Raw genomic sequence first — 19,244 nt, 5'->3', positions numbered from 1 at the left:
TGAAAACTTCAACTGTAAAAAAGAGATCTTCAAAATTGGACGATTAAAAAATTCTCGACAGATTCAAACATTGTTTACAGCGAGAAACGAGTAAACCAGATGTATACCTGAAAGTTATACACCTGAGATCAGATTGAAACACAGGTCACCCAGTTTGAGGAATAATCACAAACATATGTAACATAAGCGGTAGCTTGCAGTGAAAAGATTGAATTTCCACCCACAGATTTTATATAATGCTTGCATTGAATGTATTGACTTATGGTAACTTCACTACTATAAAGCGGTGAATTTTAAAAAGACATCATTGCTGATAGAAGTTTGCTCCTTGAATAATAGTTGGTCAAATACCTGTAAATCTATGGCAGTAATGCTCTCCTTATCGGGAGAGGGGTGTTGTATGGCATCTATCTTCCTGTCTATTTTGTTGAGTAGTAGAGATAGGGTTTGAGATTGAGTGTTGCTCTCACTAGCTTCTGTTTTGATTTTCACTTGTGTGTTTGTCAACCATCGCGAAAGACGCTCCACAAACGTCAAATCCGCCATGTGGTGCTTGAACCTAAACGCAATTCAAGTTTTTAATTTCGTGCGGGTTTTCCATCATAAGTATTTTGCATTTATCCTGTAATTTTTAACAAACTATTCGAGACGTTTATTGGTAGTTGCGGTTTCAAGACCTATCGTTCAAGCAACCGTTTTTCAATTAACGACACGTCACTATCGTTTTCTTCACAAGGAGTTAAAAAAGATTTTAAAGGGAAAAACGATTTTAACGGAGATATTGATCACAAGTCGTTTTTTTTAAACAAACATCTCAAAATTAAATGGCCAATGGGTCATTTTCTTTCAATGGATTAAATAGTATTTTGAAAAAAAGACAATTTTGGTGCGAAAGAGAGGGGGTTGCCAAACTTCTCTAGAAAACAACAAGGAGGCTCGTTAATGTGCGTTCGCACATGATGTTCCGACCCGCGCTAATCTACATTTTTCACTTAACTGCCTTTTGACTTAAATTTTTGGCAAAGAGATAAACAAAAATAGATGTTTGAGTTTAAAAAAATCGTTACACAACCAAACTGATAAGTGAATTAAGTAATGCCATGCCTCATTACAAGGACATCTGCCATTAAAAAGATTACGAGAAAAAAACAACAACAACAACAAAAAAGCAAAAACGAAAACTGCATGGCATAAACTCAAAATCTAAAATTAAAAGCACCTAGTATTAACGTCAAATTACAATCAGACAAAATCCTAACTACACAAAATTAGTTTTTCCTAACTACGCTGCAGATAGTACTTTTCCTTAATAAGACTAGGTAACAAGTCGACAAACAGAAGAAATAAAGAGGCGATATTCAAAAATCAATTAACTTTTTTCAAACCAGAAAATTTCAAAAGCCTTAAAAATCATTAGCTTTTAACGAAATAATACCTGATAATTTTACTAAAAAGCGATAATGAAATCAGTAGCTCCTGACTTTGGTTAGACTAAGCCATCGGAATGGACTAAAGAAGCATAAACATTGCGAAAACACAAAATATTGGTGCGATTAAAATAATTAGCTAATGTCTGGAAATTATGTACTTCTATTCCAATTTCTAATTATACCAATTCAGCTAAATTTATACTGCATGAAAAAATAAGTTCAATTGGGCCATATTTGAAAATCATTTGGATCCATTATTACGCGATTGTGCTAATGCAAGAAAAGGAAACACAAATACACCACTCACATAACTTTTTATGAAAACGCATACTGTCCAACAAACAAAAACATCAATTACGTCATAATATCGGTAACCATGTTAGTTTTTAAAAAACAAGTAATAGTATGGGACCTCTCAAGGATGAAAAAAAGTTACATGTTGACGAAAAGAACCACAAAAACTGGAAAAAAAATGAAAAATCCTGAAAAATCTTAAAAATGTATAATATCATAAACTTCAAAACTATCCGCTAAAAAGTAACTACTTTGGGTAACATAATTCATTCAATCCTTAATTAGAAGCTTATGAGACTGGTCAACATTTTAAGACTACCTAAAGAACAAAAAACAGGCAAAAAGAGCAAATTAAAAAAAAATTTTCAGAAAAAACTTCTCCAGTTTCAATTAATTTTTAACAGCAATGGGATACTCTTTTTAACAATTTGACTCCAATGAATCAACAAACATGAGCAAATACATTAAAACCAAGAACTTTTTGAGAAAACCCGTAGTATGAACGCAATCAAATTCAATGGCTTTCAACGGAGGCTAAAAAATACGCTATGCAAAGCCTCGAGGAGACAAAAAGGATGTTTGTCATTCATAAGTCATCAAAAAGACATTACAATAAAGCATTGACTATGAAAGCCAAAAACAGGCAAAATCCAAAAATTAATTAGAAAAATGCGAGAAGAAAGGGTCGAAGCCATTTAAAGCATAAGCTTTTCTCTGAAAACTATATGTATGATCCACATAACATCTTCTCTAAGCCAATGCGACAATCAATAATAGGATAATGTGGTAAAATTCCAAAAGGAACCAAAATTATGAGAAAAATATCCAAAAATTAAAAAAAATAGGGAAAACTCGTGCATCGAAGTCATAACACCAATAGTTAGCAGATAAAACCGCTAAATAGATTAATTTTTGGTTCACGTAGAAAGTAAGGGGGTTCGGTCGTTACGGAGATTGACTTACAGTTCACGAAAACAAGTTTAGGATCGGTTAATGTTCAAAAAAATTCCCGGAAAATCATTTATAAAGTCTTAACAGCTATTAAATTCAATAGCTTTAAACGAAAGTCAATAAAAACGCTCAGTTATGCTTCGATTGGAGAACAAAGATATTTGTCGTGCATAGGTGATCAATAACACATCACAATACGTCTTATGGCTATGGAAGCAACAACGAACACGGGCAAAACCAAAATTTCAATAGAAAAGTGCGAGAAGAAAGTCTCGAAGCAATTTAAACCATAAACTTTCCTCTGAAAACTTTAACCATGACCCATTTGACGTCTAATCTCAGCATATGAGAGATATCAGTATCAGGACAATGTGGAAAGATTTCAAGCGGAAACAATAATAAGAAAAAATACAATTTTTTTTTAAATTTTGAAGTCTTGTGGCATTGAAGTCATATAACAAATAGCTAGAAGATGGAACCGCTGACCAGATTAATTTTGGCTTCAGTAAAAACGACGGGGGTCCTGTCACTACAGAGACTGACTTACAGCTCATGATCACGAAAACGAGTTTAGGATCGGTTAATGTTAAAAAAATTTTCTCAATAGCTTTCAACGAAAGTCAATAAATACGCTCAGTTGTGCCTTGTTTGGAGTACAAAAATATTTGTCGTGCATAGTTAATCAAAATGAAATTACGATAAGTCTTATGACTATGGAAACAACAACAAATACAAGCAAAAAATCAATAAAAGAGCCAGAAGAAAGTGTCGGAGCCATTTAATTCATAAGCTTTTCTCTGAGAACTTTAACAATGATCTATTGAACGATTTCTCTAAGCCAATGGGAAAAATCAGTATCAGGATAAAATGATAAGATTTCAAGAGCGACCAATAATAAGACAAAATCCAAAATTTTTTTTTTTTCAATTTTGAAATCTTGTGGCATTGAAGTCATATAACAAATAGTAAGAGGAGAGTACCACTAACCAGAAAAATTTTGGTTGCAGTAGAAGAAAGGGGGGTCCTGTCATTACTGAGACTGACTTACTGTTCACGAAAAGAAGCTTAGGATCGATTAATGTTAAAAAAAAACTTCTCGAAAAATCACTTTTAAAGCCTTGACAGCCGTTAGCTGCCCACTCAAAGCTCCAGATAGGTTCAATTATTGCTCATTCCGAAACTTATTGCACTTATAGTCAAAAATTTTAAGCCATTGTACAGCAAAAAATTAGGAAAAGCTCAAAAAGAAAATCAAAATTTCATTTAAAATTACGAAAACTATGAGTCGAAGCAAAAAAAAACACGAACGATTCCTTGAAAACTAATTTTTTGTTCATTGGGCTTCATTAGACTGTAAATCAGGTTTCTCATTAACGGAACCTGGGTATGAGAAGTGACTAGTCTACAGGTCACTTAAGAAAACAAAAAAGATCTGAAAAATTTCTTTAAAAAAAGAGCTCGCAAATATAATTTGAATTTTTTTGATAGTTAACTTCCCTATGAGGCCATAACTAGACTTTACCGCCTTTCGTCTATTAGGGACTCGAAATGGATTGATTTTGTGGCATAAAAATTTTTGAGTTAATATTTCTATTAAAAGAAGATCTTAATTTGGAGAAAAATTCACTAAATGTGAGCAAAATCATGCTAATTATCCCGTTTTCACACAAAACTTCAATCCTCGATAACTCCTCGAAAAAACGAATTTCAAAAAAATCTTTTTAGTTTTGAATTCTACGTTGCTTCGACGGGCTTCTTAATGATACCACTCACATTTCACTACGATGAATATATCGATCGGCCAAAATTGACTGAACAAAAAAAAACCCATTTGAGTATATAGTTCCTCCCCCACAAGTGGGGTCGGAACAATTACACAGAAATGACATATTTTGCAAGTCTTCTCTTTACGATTAGTTGGTTGGATCCATATATCCGAAAGGGGCACCGAGCTAATCAGAGTATGAGCTAAATCTAATTAATCGGCGCCCTAAGAACTGTGAATTAAAAGACCTAATTAAAATTTAATTCGAAGTGTTTCAAACCCAGAACAATTTTCAGAAAAAAATTAAACAAACTAAAGGCTAAGAACAGCAAAGATGCGTAGAATTGTAGAATTTGTCTTTAGAAACCATCTAGCTGGGGACTGACTAGCGCACAGAAATCAATCAATACTCCGAAAGATTTGTTAGGTGGTTCCTCTATCTGTTGGGAGCGTACTGTTTTGCCAAAAATTCTCTCGGCCAATTAAAAAGTTCAATTGGGTGAAACGAATCGATTATAAATAAATGTAAAACCAGCAACTGTTAAATTAATATATAGAAACATATAATTGAGTAATATAAGCAACCCAAAAGTAAATTTTCAACAAAAACTTCTTAACGGTCCCTGCTATATCAGCCCAGTTCAGTCAATCTATCCGCTAGTATCCAATACTCAATCAACTGACGTCATATCCCAAATGACTCAAACACATTTTGCCTCCCAGTAGCTCAATTACTGGCCCGAAAATTATTATCCTCACGACTAACGATTTCAAAAAACTCCGCGGCTTGAGTCACTGCAACTAACCAACTACGTTCTCCCAAAAAGAGCGCACTAAATAACTAAAAATTTCTCTCACTGAGGTCCAACTGGTGCGCATCAGCGTTCTCTCTCTCTCTCTCTCTCGCTTTCTCTTATGCACTCTTGTACCTGAGGGTAGTCAACCATGTCAGCGTTTAACGTGTCACTTCGTTTAGACCAATTTGACCTGACGGACAAAAGCAACAGGGGGCGTACAATGTTAGTCATGAGTTGTAGTATATATTGTGTAAAAGTTTACTCAAGTTGACCAAAATCCCGTGGTTTACATGGTTCCGTAATTTCAGGATTCAACAAAAACTAGTGACTATGCTCTACAATCCAAGTGCAATTACATAAGTCCTTAACTTTGTTTTCTTTCCTATTTGTGGATAAATGTCCAACCTAGCCCTTGTTTATTTCTGCTTCTTCATAGAAAGGAGCAATGCTTGTTTTGGAGCACCTTTAAAAAGTTTTTTAGAGACAACAAGGATAAGGAAAAACAAGAAACCTAAGGTTTTCCCTGTATTTTTCTTGAAGGATTCATATCATCACAAAATTCGACAGCAAGAAACTACCCTGTTTGAATATCCTATTTTAAACTGTTCGAGTCTGTTTTCAATAGAATAATGACTCTGGTAAGAGTCTCTGTCTTCACGAGTCTGTAGAGAACATTTCCGATTTATCATTTTGTGTTTGTTTTAAAAACTGAGAAAAACCTTTCTGGTACCGGAAAGAATTTGCTGTTTTAATCATTAGGTACCAAATTCTGTTAGGAATAACCAGTTATATTTTGAGGCCGATTGGCCCTGAGAATTAACAGTTTTAAGGATTTGCGGGTGGGGCGGTGACTAACAAGAATTTTTACCATTTTGATATTATTTCGGTACTAATTCATCTGTACGTTTAAATTGAGTTATAAGCTACTTCAGTGACCTGGCCTTATAAATTACCAGACATCTCATACATCAAACTTGACTAATATGACCTTATTTCTATTCGGAACTTGGCTCTTAAACAATCTCACCCTACTGATTGTCCACAATTTTTACTGCTGTATCTCATTGACAATTTTGAACTCTTTCTTCAGAACTCATTCTACCACTAATTTTTTGCTAAGTTTTTTGTTCTTAATTTCTGCTGTAATCAACTATTGCTCATAGACAACGATGTCCTCTATACTTGGTTCTAAGCCTTTCTGAAAGCATAAGGATTTTGCAAAGCTTGTTTCGCTTTTTTACCAAGCAAAGATGAAATAAATTTCACTCCAACTAACACTGCTCAAATTTGTATGTCTTGTTTACTTACGACAAGATTAGATGCAAAATTACTGCAAACTAATTAACTAATCGCAATCTAAGTTTGAGGCAAGTGCTCATGGCCTCAGTGTTTTGAAGTGATGGTATAAGTCAATTCTACAATAACCAATAACCTATTAAATAATAAAAAGGCGGCAATAAAAATCGCCCAAGTTTTCCCAGAATATAGTTGTACTGTAGACAAAGTTCCTAACGGCTGCAGGTCAATTATAACTCAAAAAAGTAAACCTCTGTAGAGAGTCAAAAAACGATCAAGCGAGCAAAAATCGTTCAGAACAAAAAGCAGAGGCAAAAATTTTATACAAAAGCACAGAAGACTACGATAATTGTTCAAAATTTTTTCGCAAGCAATTAAAAATGATCATCTCCGTTTAGAATAGAAGCAAATGCAAACCAACAAATGCTCAAAATTTTGCTCAAAGATTTTTGTAGTACTGGTTTGTTAATCAAAGGGAACAAGCAGATTCTTATCCTGTCTACACAACTAAACGGCAATACACCCACTGCTGAGTGGGGCGACGGGAATTTTATCGCAAGATTGAAAACTCAAGAATTGTTCCATGCATTGATATCCATTAGAATGAAAGAGGAATTCATAAGCCCCGGAAAAATGAACGCTGTCTGAAACCAAAATGTAAAATGGATAAACTGGCGGAGCTCAAAGAGAGATTAACAGCACTGAACTGACTTGTTTTCGAATGAGTTGCAGACTGAATTTGCTCTGTCCATTCTACTGCTCTCCATGTTCTCCAGATCAGCCATGATGACTCCCTCAGTCTGCTCTATCTGTCCACTCACTCTGTCCAGCACTGTCTTGTACTGCTCTATCTCCTCCACACAGAAGTTGCCACCCTCTGAGAACACTCTGTCAACACACACACACACAACACACCATAAAGAGATAAATTGTTCGGCGGATAAAAATCTGAAAATACCCAATTAACACGTGCTTCTGTTCAGCAAGCCTGTCCCTCTCAAGTCTCGCTCTGATTTGGTTTTCAACAAGTATATTTTGTTGGTTTCTCATGTTTAGTTTCAATTTACATCAAAAATGTCTCTTTATCACACCCGTTTTATATTGTTACAAGAATAGACAAAAATCAACTCAGCTTAGAATAGACAAAAATCAACTCAGCTTGGAAGGCGCATATTATTTGCTCAAAAAAGCGAAACAAAATAAGAAAAACCAAGAACGGATTAAAATCCTTAAAAAAATTTCCACAAATTGTAACATTCCAAAAAATATTTCTATCAGTAACACCGCACATAGAATATTTCTGAAGGAACAATTCTTCAGTAAAAGCTATTCTAAAAACCAAAAGAAAACAAGAAAAGGGAGAAAAGAAGAAAACATAAAAAATAGCCCAAAACGGGCCAAACTTAGACATAATTTATTGTTGGCGCCACTCTAAATCATAAGCAAGAGCCATAAGACAAAAAAAATAAATTTGAAACTGGAAAAACTTAGAACTTGTCAAAACTCAAAAATTAATGAGGCGGAAAATTTTACAAATTGGGACTCCAAAGTTGTCCACATGAGCAACCAACATGAGCAAACAACTAAGCACTTGGTTAGGGTAACCTCTAAGCTACCCATGGACCTCGTGAACGCTTTTGCATCAGACCCCCAATTGTGGCTGTTAACATTTATTTGGTGCAAAAGTGCATTTTTCATATATTTCCCATTCAGAGTTAAATTTCTTATATGTTAGTTATGTGAACTCTTATTTATTTGCTTGTTGTCAAAAGCCATATATTAAAAGCATCTAGCGCTACATAAAAACCATCCGCGCTTATGTCAACAAAAGCAAATAATTAAGTAATTCGACATTTGCAGTGTAAATATTGACCTAAATCATTTTACTTGATTAACCAATCAGGAACGAGTTATGATGAAGTTATAGATTATATTCACCTTACTAATTACCTCAAATCCTTTATTTGGATAGTGACCTTGTATCGGACTGAGAACCTTAATAAACTGGTACCGAGATCAGTTGGTTTTCAAATTGGCTATAATTTGATTCTTGATCATCTTTAGTCTTCGTCAAGTTTAAGTTGCTATATTGTGAAATCCGCCCAGTTTTCTAAGTTAATTGAGCTTTCTTATAAGAAGTTACCAAAATTACTAACACTTAGTGAAGCCTTACAACATTCAGTACGCGATTGTATATAGTTTATCACTTAGGATATTCTTAACTTCAACCAAATCAAATCAGTCAAAAGTTAAAGTTACAGTCAATTAAAACGATCGAGCGATTAATTGTTTCGATGAGATTTTTAGTCAATCGAATTAACTGAAGAAACAGGCTGGCGTAAAGCTCGAGAACCAGGCTGTGATATTTCGGTTCCGCTGAGATTCTTGAGCAGCCGCAACATTTATTCAATTTTGGTAAGCAAAAACAACATATAACAGATTTCAGTTGAATCAAAAGATCATGGAGACCACAAAAAAATCTTGCTGCAACCACTTTACGGGATGTTAGAAGTTCAGAAGCAAAAAAACATCTAAATCGGTAAAATAGCAAAAATTTCCCAATTTGCAACCACAGTTTCATAAATGCCTAAAATGGCCAAAAAACGGTCCCTGGAGAACAATCACTCGTTTGGAAACACAATTAGTACCCAAAAAGTTTAAACTAAAGAAAGGCTCTAGACACTCTCTTCCTGTGCTTTTGACTTTGTTCAGCAGTTTAACAGACACAATTTTTTCAAGTTTGGAATTTGACTTCCTCTGAAACATCTACTTACAACAGATGTGAACCATTAACAACAATATATAACCAATACTCTTCATGCCATAAAAGATCAAGCCGGCAACATTAGCCGGCTCAGAAAACAATGCAGGCTATTACCTAGTAAAAAAACAAAAAGCAAATAGAGAAAGAAAGCATCAAGGTACACTGTAAGATGACCCTTACTTTATTAGTGAAGAGAAATCTATGAATGAAACTTAGGTATCAATCTGAACTGCTGTAGTACGGTCTTAGAAAATTTGTTCAGGACACGGTACAAAAATATTGCCAGTCAAGAAAACATTGTCCGAACAAAAGTTCTCGAACGGGAGGGGCGGTACGATTCTATTCAAGACTATTGCCACAACGGGGTGAATAGTAAACTCATGGTAAGATGTCATTACAGCTTTTTATAAACCACGATTGAAAAAAGGAAAGCAATTTTCGGCGCATTGATAACACCTCATATTAAACTGCCACAAATTAAGCTAGCAACTTAAATTGCGAATGACAGCATTCAGGCCAAGCGAAATCAAAAAATCTATCTGAGTCTAGCTCGGCAGGGCTGTAAACTCCATAGGGTGTTTAACACGCATAATAGTTCGCCTATTCACACCGAATCTACATTCGATGGGCTACCTCGGCTAACATTTCACCAAAAGTAAAGACCAATACCGCAAAAGTCAAATTTTTCCAAAAAATGATCAACTTTAATGTAACTCATCCTTTCCGGATCGGTAACATTTTAAGAGAGTCGGACTATCAGATTCCTCCAATTTGGGGACTGTCTTAATGAGAACAAGCCCGAGCGCCAGCCCCTATATTGCTTTATTTTGACAAAGGCAAAAATAATCATTTCAAAAATTTGCAAAAACTTCCACCTAATGATTTATTTTACTATTCTGGCATGATAATTGTTCGGACTTCAGCCTTTTTCTGGCAAATTTGTTGTAAAATTCTGTCAAAATTTCGAATTCAAATTTAAAAAAACTTTCCTTTTTCGCGTATTTTATAAAATGCGTGCTTTTTTAACTACTTGGTGGAACGACCGGACTTCACAGAAGATCATCAACTTAGGTTAGCAGTTAACTCTTTTAAAAAAAGGGCCCTTGAGTAACCCAATCGTCAAAAACGTTTAATCAAAATCGGCTTTTGAAGTGCTCCTATTCCAAAACTGAAATTCTGAGTCTCCCACTACTTTTTTGCGGCCAAGAATTTGTTGCACAGACAACTTTCGTCAAAAGTCAACCATCTTAGAAAAAAAGCGAAAAAAATTATATTGATTGCGTAAAAAAGCCACTCCAAGTTTGGCAGCAACTAATCAAAACTAAAAAGAACAAAATCAACGAAAATGAACAAGACACATTCCCCCAAACTGCAATGTGTCTTTTCGCATGCACATTTGGAAAAAGTTTATCGCAGCAAATCTCATGTTCACCATTTTGGGGCCACTTGTAAAGAATTATCAAGAGTTACTAGCTGAGATACAATATCTCGCAGAAATTTACACCGTAGAACCTTAGTCAGTTGACTACCATCTGGCAATGCCCCTACCCCGCCATCAGTGGATTTTTTTCTTGTTTTGATGTGATGAATGCGACCACCGAGCGCAGAAAAATCAGCCAATAAGTAAAATCCCTCAAAGCAAAAAATCTCCTGGAAAAATCGTTCAAGCAAAAATCGTGTGCCTAGAAGGCACACACGATTACAATTATTGCTTCAAAAGAATTCTATAACATGTAGGGAAAGTGGTTATAGTGAAATATAAAAGAAAGAAAGCAAGAAAGAAAGAAAGAATTTCTCCAAAAAAAAAGATATAAATTACCGAACTATATATTTTATTGGAGGTTGGAGGGGACAGACAACAGGGCTAAAGACAACCACTTCCACTTTTCAGTCTACCCCAAAATTGAGTATAAACAAAGCAACAATTACTATAAGTCGAAAAGAAAAAGATACAATTTAACACTGTTTGAGAGATAGGCAATGTGACACAAAAAATAAAAATCAAATACAAATCTTGGAAGTTCGTGATTGCAAACTACAAATGAACACTTGAACTTATGACAAGATTTAGCAATTTCTTCTGACATCTTCGCTTCAAAGTCTGCCGGAACAATTTCTAAGCTTTTCACTTTGTTGTATAACTTTGTTGTGCGAAATTTGATTGAACAGCGCTCTATTTTTCTTTTGTATTAAGGTTGTTTGGGTAACTTAATTGCCGATTCCCTAGTTTCTCTTTCTATGGTATAAGGTACTAACAAATCATTACAAAAATTTTCAAAATGAAGGCCACTGATTGCTCTCAGAGAAAACTTAATCAATTCATACACATGCAGATCATAAACAGTCAGTATGGACTGCTTCTCAAAAATGTACTCACATGAATCGGTTCTTTTTTTGAAATGAACTTTTTTTCTGTAAAAGATAAACAGGCAGAAGCAAAGAGTAACTACAGCAGCCATAGACTAAGAATCCATATTTAACAGAGGCTTAAGGTTTGATTTGTAAAATTGCATCAGCAGATTTCTAGGCATCCAATGTCTCTGTTTTGCGATAATAATGCATTGCCTACTTAACTTCCCTTTAACTTCTTCAAGATGGCTTCCAAAAGAAAGCTCTCTGAAATCAACAAGTATTCCGTGATACGTACAAACTGCTTCCTTTTGTATTTCCCTCCCAAATTAAAACAGAAACTGTCTGACGCCTTAGCTGCTAAAGTGACACCCATCTGTATCGTTTTATCTAAATTGAGCACTAATTTATTTGAATTGAGACACTTGCTAATATTCTTCAATTCTTGCAATTCTTGTTCAACTTCAATTACCACCATTCCTACAGCAGTTAGACTTGTATCGTCTGCAAACAGAATAACATCAAGCTTTCTGCAAACTAAAGGTTAATTAATTATGTAGATAGTGAATAAAAGATGACCAATAATAGATCTCTGTGGTACACCACATTTAAGTTCTTCCCAGCTAGACATAGCTCCGCTCAAATGAAGACGCTGCACTCTAAGTTCGAGGTATGGTTCAAACCATTTTAATCCATTTCCTCTAATACCGTAACGTTCTAACTTCTTTATCATCATTTTGTGATCAATTGTATCAAAAGCTTTACTCAGATCCAAGAAAAAACTGAAAATGTTTCCTCTTTTAGAAACAGATCTCAAATTTTCTGTAAAATCAACAAGTGCATCGATTGTACTATGTTTGTTTCGAAATCCGTATTGTCTATGATAAAGCAAAGAAAATCTTTCAAAGTAAAAGCACACCCGAATAAACATAATTTTTTTCATAAACCTTGCTCCAAAAAATAAGTAGTGAAATAGGCCTGTAATTATTTTCATCTAATTCTGAACCCTAGTTGTGCAAAGGAAAAAACTTTTGCTTTTTTATGCAGCTGCGGGAATTTGTCCCTGTTGAACGAAAGATTTATTAGAAACGTAATGTATTCAAGTTGTACAGGCGCTGGCATTTTTAACAAAAGTTTATTAACAAAATCCTCACCAGAGGATGATTTATTATCCAAATTGGATATTACGACCTGAACTTCCTCCAATGTAACTTTGAAAAAAAACATCGATTGCTGACGTCTTGGAACTTCTGGTTCATTTTCAGCATCGAGATGCTTGCTGATTTCAATCTCAACATTGGCAAAATTATTTTGAAAGGCTTTTGCGCTATCTTGAGCATTCGGCTGACTAATACTGCTAGCCACAGTTTCCAGATCAGGGTCCTTGGAACTGTTAATAACTTTGCCGCTTAAATCATTTAGTAGTTTATAGACTTGTCTTTTTATTACCGAGGCAAGATTTCAATTTGTTTAAATAGAAATCTTTTTGGCTGCAAGACACTGTTTTTCAAAGCTTAATCAGAATCTTTTGAACTTTTCTGACCAGATATTATCATCACTTTCTAATAACCATGAGCAGTGTTCTTCTTATTTTTGAGATTTTTCAGTTTGTTGCTGAACTATTTAGGCTGCTTTGGTTTCTCTCTACCCAGCTGTTTTAAGGGAGCAAATCTATCTGTAACATCCAAAAACACACTAAAGGTATTGAACGCATTTGAAGGATTAGTACACGTTGTTATTTTTTCTTTACTTAATGCCAACTCTTCGTCTAGTTCACTCTAACATGAACTAACTTGAATCCTTTGATGAATCGGCTATTGGCCTCTCTCAACATCTGACTGGTATCGTCCATCTTCTGTCTAAAAGCTCTCAAATCACTTCTAATCCTGTCCATGTAACTCCCCTTCTCCTTCTTCAGTTGCGCCTGGATCTCCTAAGAGGAAAAAAGAGCATAAGACCTAATTTAATTCGCAAATAAAAGAAACAGTTTTTTCGCACTATAGACCCCCAGCTTAGTGTGGCTAGAACTCCTAGACATTCATCATTCTAATTATACTATAATGTAGGGACTATATTCTTGGGAAAATGACAAAAATTATAGTAATGAAAATAATTTTTATAGGCTCTTTCCCCCTATAACGTATAGACCCCCAATTACAGTAAATATAACACAATGAAAGGCACAATTTTGTGGGGGGGGGGGTCCGTTTCTTCTTTTCCTTTTGCCTCCCCGCGAACAAAAATTGAGAATTGTAGAATTAATAAATGCGTATTTTAATCATAAAGGTATCCATAACGCAATAAGGGAAGATGGATTGATATAAGCGATAATACCTTCAAACTTATCGATTGTAGATGTTCATGTACAACTGGAAAGAACAGTTTTTCTTTGAAAACACTGTTGTACCCCGACCGAGCAGTTTCTGGCTTTAAATTTGTAGTACTTGTAAATTGGGCTGATCATTTCAGTACCTGTTATGTATTGACTAACTACACTTGAGTACCTGTAACTTCTGGCACTTAGTGGCACCCTGGAAGACAGTTTCGAGTGCCTGGACAGCCTGTTTGAACTCTTCATGAAGAGTGTCGTGTTTACCACTCATTGACACGAACTCATTACGTAACTCTTTCAGTGTCTCGTTCACACCTTTGATGTGTCTCTCCACCCTCTCAGAATGCATTACCAGTTCAGCTAACGAAACAAAGAAAAAATTTATCATCATGTAACTAAATCGTATATACTTATACTAAGTAAATCGGCATATTATAAGTTAAGATTATACATAAAGTACATCAGAAAAAAATGATTAACCCAGATAGACAACGGGGCGTGAGGTCTTGAACAACCTGTACCCGATCAGTTGCAAACAGAACAGATATTAATTAGAAACTTTCATAGATTAATAAATAACTTAAATAACTTAATCAGTATTCCTTAAATTCAGTATGCTGTAAACTTTCAATAATTTTTTTCCTGTTCCTATATCACATCTTACCCGGGTTGATAAAGTTTTAATCTTGGAACTTTCATATTGTGGACCATTGACTTCAAAAAACATAGCCGGCAGATTGCCGGAAAATAGCCGCGATAGACGCTCGTGGCCTTCCAGGAATTGAAACACCTAAAGAAAGAAGATAGACAGATCGACCACCAGTCCTTCAATAGACCACTAGACTTTTTGGGTTAGCTTCGGACTGTCAATTTTTGGCACATACTTTCTATAAGGAAAACGCCCTTGAAGAGCTATTTCAAAATTGATATTCAAAATAAAAAACTCAAGACTAATAATCACAAATTAGGGCATATAAGTGGCACAACTTAGATGCACACTATTAACTAGTAAATCTTCATTAAAAATTAAAGTTCCATAAGTGAGTTCAGAAGTCAATTTTTTGAGTGAGGTAAGTCACGCAATTGACCTAAAAGTAGAAACAACGTCACGTACACAAATTTTAACTGCAAAGCAATAGAAGTCACTGAAGTCAATTCCAAGAAGTCAATTCCAAGAAGTCAGGTCGTAAGAATCATCGATGGAGACGACGAATTAAAAAAACATAGCAGGACAAGTCCTGACGTACAATTCAAAGAAATTTCATTGACTAAATAGAAAAACTAGACCTACAATGGACTATGAGTGAATTGAGAAAAACATTTAAAAAAAGTCAGATAAAAAATAAGAAAAAAAACAGAAAAACAGTGTCAAAATGCCGCATGTGAACAAAAAAACCACTAGCGAGAAATGAAAATTTAATTCAAACAAAAAACTAGGCCTAGAATGAGCTGTAAATGGATAGGTAAAACCATTTAGAAAAAAATCCGATCCAAAAAATCGAAAAAACAGTAAAAATTAGAGTGAAATTGCCGCATGTGAACAAAAAACCACTACCGAGAAAACGAATTTTTGTTCAAACACCGTTTTCTCACTCTACTTTAAAATTAGAGCGAAAAAAATTCACGCCGCAAAACCACTCGCTTTTTCGCTCCCTGTTTCGGCGTGACCAAAATCACTACTCCAATTTGACTTCAAAAATCATGAAAATGTGTGAACAGATCTTAAAAAAAGACAGCGCCCCAATACAATTCAAATTCTTTGAATTGTAAAAAACCACGATGTCCCCAATAATAGCCGCTATCGCTTCGCGGCTATTAATCACAAAAGTTGTTAACTAAAACTACAACATTGTCATAAATGAACGTTCTAAGACTAAAACCTTTTCATAATATATATTCAATGCAATCATTTTGCACTGCTCTCAATGTAATCATTTTACAAGTCAACATTATGTACTAATAGACAAATAGAGTGTGTTTTTTAAACCTGCTCTGACGTTGTGTATGTCGACCTCTGCCCGTTTTGCCCTTGGCTGGTGTAAATGTTTCTTCAGCTGCAGTTCATTCTTCAGTTCTCCTGTTTTGGCACTCACTATACTCTGCGCACGTTGATCACTCTCTTTTCTCCATCTGAAAACAACAACAACAACAACACTTTCAATCTGTCCCCCCCCCCCCCCCCCCCCAGTGAACACTTTTTTATTTTTGTAAGTTTTATGAACAAATTGAGGTGTAAAAATATCAATTATAAATGACAATGTTCACCCTGGGATTTCTAATTCAGATTACTTATTGAGTTTACTGATTCAGAATTGAAATTTTTATTTGATCGGACAAAAAGTTGATTTCCAACTGATGAGCCATGCAGACAAGTTCTACACAATAACAAAAACAAATTTTCGCTAACTAATGACTAAAAATCTGCGGGTTTGTTGTAGTTTAGTTCATAGAGACCAATTTTGAAAAAACAAACAAAGGAAAATGCAAATCACGCCATCGGTATAAATTACTCTTCGCAAATTTTTATTTTTCGCTATCTTCTTGCCTTTCAAGTTGTTCAAGAAAGTTGTGTCGCAATTCTCTCTTCACCCTCTGGAAGTAGTTTCTGGGCAATTCACACGTGTTCAGGTGGGTCCGCTTGTCAATCTCAGCTTCACCTGAAAAAACTCTAAAACTTCACCTGATGAATTCAGAAAGACCAGCAGTGCGTTTTCCACTTTTGAAACTTAGATGAAACATTTTGCCGTCGAAAGTTGACACGTTTTTGCGAATATCAACAAAAATGCTACAACTCTTTCAAACACATGGACTGATGCTTTCAGAACTGAAACAAAAATGAAATCCTCCCAACTTTACAATACATTAAACTAATTTGAATTGATTTATCAGATATAAGCGAGTATCTGATATATCTGATACAAGCGAAAATAAAAGCCGCCATTCATGGAGCCGAGGACGCGACTGAGAGTGGGGCAAGCTATTACGATTAAGAACCGCCCTTAACACCTTGAAATTGTATCCTCAGAACAGTTTTCGTGAATCACATACTTAGAGACTAGTAAGGCGTAAGGCTCAAAGAGATCTGCTCATTCACTTAATGCCCTCCGGTTGCTGCTCGTTTCTGGCGTTTTTTAATGGACAAAAAGCCAAATGGGTCAGACAAAAAATCGGTCAAGCGCGAAATTGCATTAAAAGGACCACAGGGATAATATAATTGCTACAAACTTCGTTTGAGAGCAATTAATAACAACAAAACCTGTTAAGTTGAATGGGATCTTTTCTGCTAGCGCCCTCAGCCTTATATAGCCATTAAGATTGCACCAGCCAAAATCAAAGTTTTCGCGAATTGTAAGATCGATATTTGCATTTCATTGAAAGAGTGCCTAGGTAGATTGAAAGCACTTCTAGAATAAATTCCTTTAAAATATTTTTTTTAAAATCAAGCCCTTATTGTATTATTGTAGCCGATAACAGCAAAAATGATCTATTATAGAAATTTTTATTGATGCTTACGTTATATGCAACAAATTTTGGTTGAATACGTAATACTTCCAAACCTTAGCTGTGCTAGCTTTTAGTAAATGCATATTGTTCATATATGTTCACGTATAGACAGATTACTTACGTATAGCAAGATTACTTAGCTTTAACAATATGTTTACACATTTATAAATGGGGGATGCCTAACTAAGCGGGGGGTGCTAGCAGAAAAGATCCGTTGAATGTATTTAGGGCCCTCGCTTCATAAAGAGAGTGCTTAGTACTAAAAATGTGGCAAAGTTGGTAATATGAAATCAAAATCTGTTCGACGGAATGAAAAGCATAGCAGGACAAACCATGAACTACATTCCAAAGGTTTACTTGTAAAAAGAAACTTCTTTGGTTTACTCAATGCAAACTAACAGAAAACACCCTCGTCATCTCTAATTCCCTTGTTTTGGTATCCACGAGCAAGAAAATGATTCAACTGCTAACCCAATTCCTTTTAAGGACGCGGAATCGAAAAAAGAACTAGACAAAAATTTTCATGAAGTTGAGATTATAAATAATTTTGCTGTAGTGTACACCAGAACAGGACAATTGACAGCCAATAAGATATCATTGGCCTCCCAAACACAAAAAAAAAGATGAACAATTTTAAAAGATCTGATAAGAAAACCACCTAAAAATAGTTTCAACAATCTGTTATTTATGTGATCAAAATAACAGGATGCCGGATAACAATCTTGCTGGCAAACATAATATTTGGATGACAAAAAACAGAGCTGAAACAAGGCAATGGAAAAATTTGACAAAAGAAAATTATTTAGCACAACCGACTAACGTCGAACGAATTGCACTCAAACGACTGCAGTCAGCTTCAGAAGTTCCCAGCAGGGACTCAGCGATGTTAGAATGGGGGGTGGACTGGGGAGCTGAGTGGAGTGTGTGTGTGTATATGTGCGTGTGTGTTTGTGTGTGTGTGTGGGGGGGGGGGGGGTTATGGAGGGCTAGACTAGAGGGGGTGAGCTCGTCACGCCATGAAATAGTCCCTCTCAAAATAGCTTTGGTGAATAGGATTGTTAGAGACTGTTAAGGCACACGGCTATAAGAGAACTTATTGCCCTCCGAGCGTTACCTCTTTATACCGCTTTTGAGGACGAAAAGTCAAATGGGTCAGACGAAAAATCGGTCAAGCGAAAAATCGCATGAAAGAAAGACCAATATGATTGCCATAAACTTCGTTTGAGAGCAATTAATAAACTTCGTTCGAGAGTAATTAAAAAGATGCTAAAAATTAAGGTGCCCTTCAAAATTCAATTATTTTAAATAAAACTAAACAAAAAATTTCAACTGAAAGTTTTAGAAAGTTTCATTAGCCATTTATAATAAAACCAGCCAAAAAGTATCAAATTAAGATAAAAAATGGCTGTTTAGTCACGGCAGGTGTTATGGCACTAAAGTTGTCATTATCAATACATACAACTCAAAGAAACATACAACAAATATACAATTTTTTTTATTGTGGAAGACCTGAATAAAGTACCAATGACGTTTACTCATCATTGACCAACAAGACTAATATAATTGCTACGAATTTCGTTTGAGAGCAACTAACAATTATTTTTTAAAAAGAGCTAGTTAATTTACTTATGATAAAAAGTTATGTTAATACATTTCTACTAGAAGTCAGCGTTAATTAGGGTAATAAATGATGCCATCACGCCACATAAGAGCAGCTGTAGTGCGGCATCAACAAAAGAGTTAAGGAAAGAGAGAGAGAGAG

General features: G+C 35.1%; 1 protein-coding gene across 5 annotated transcripts in view; it reads right to left on the bottom strand.

Annotated features, from left to right (window-relative positions):
- LOC142344364 (coiled-coil domain-containing protein 180-like) overlaps window positions 1–19,244 on the bottom strand; it is a 97,685-nt gene that overhangs the window by 26,979 nt on the left and 51,462 nt on the right. For all 5 annotated transcript variants that reach the window (XM_075395951.1, XM_075395953.1, XM_075395954.1 and 2 more), the window contains 6 exons: window positions 16,524–16,635; window positions 15,966–16,108; window positions 14,151–14,338; window positions 13,440–13,579; window positions 7,245–7,421; window positions 352–559 (listed from right to left, as the gene is read on the bottom strand). In XM_075395951.1, the coding sequence (XP_075252066.1) occupies window positions 352–559; window positions 7,245–7,421; window positions 13,440–13,579; window positions 14,151–14,338; window positions 15,966–16,108; window positions 16,524–16,635 (968 nt within the window). The remainder of the gene's footprint in view (window positions 1–351; window positions 560–7,244; window positions 7,422–13,439; window positions 13,580–14,150; window positions 14,339–15,965; window positions 16,109–16,523; window positions 16,636–19,244) is intronic.

This window comes from Convolutriloba macropyga, chromosome 8, assembly GCF_964194025.1.
Source record: "Convolutriloba macropyga chromosome 8, txConMacr16.3, whole genome shotgun sequence".
In the NCBI taxonomy this organism is placed as follows: Eukaryota; Metazoa; Xenacoelomorpha; order Acoela; family Convolutidae; genus Convolutriloba; species Convolutriloba macropyga.
Note: the sequence above shows the minus strand (reverse complement) of the source record. Positions and strands in the feature narration are given on the sequence as shown.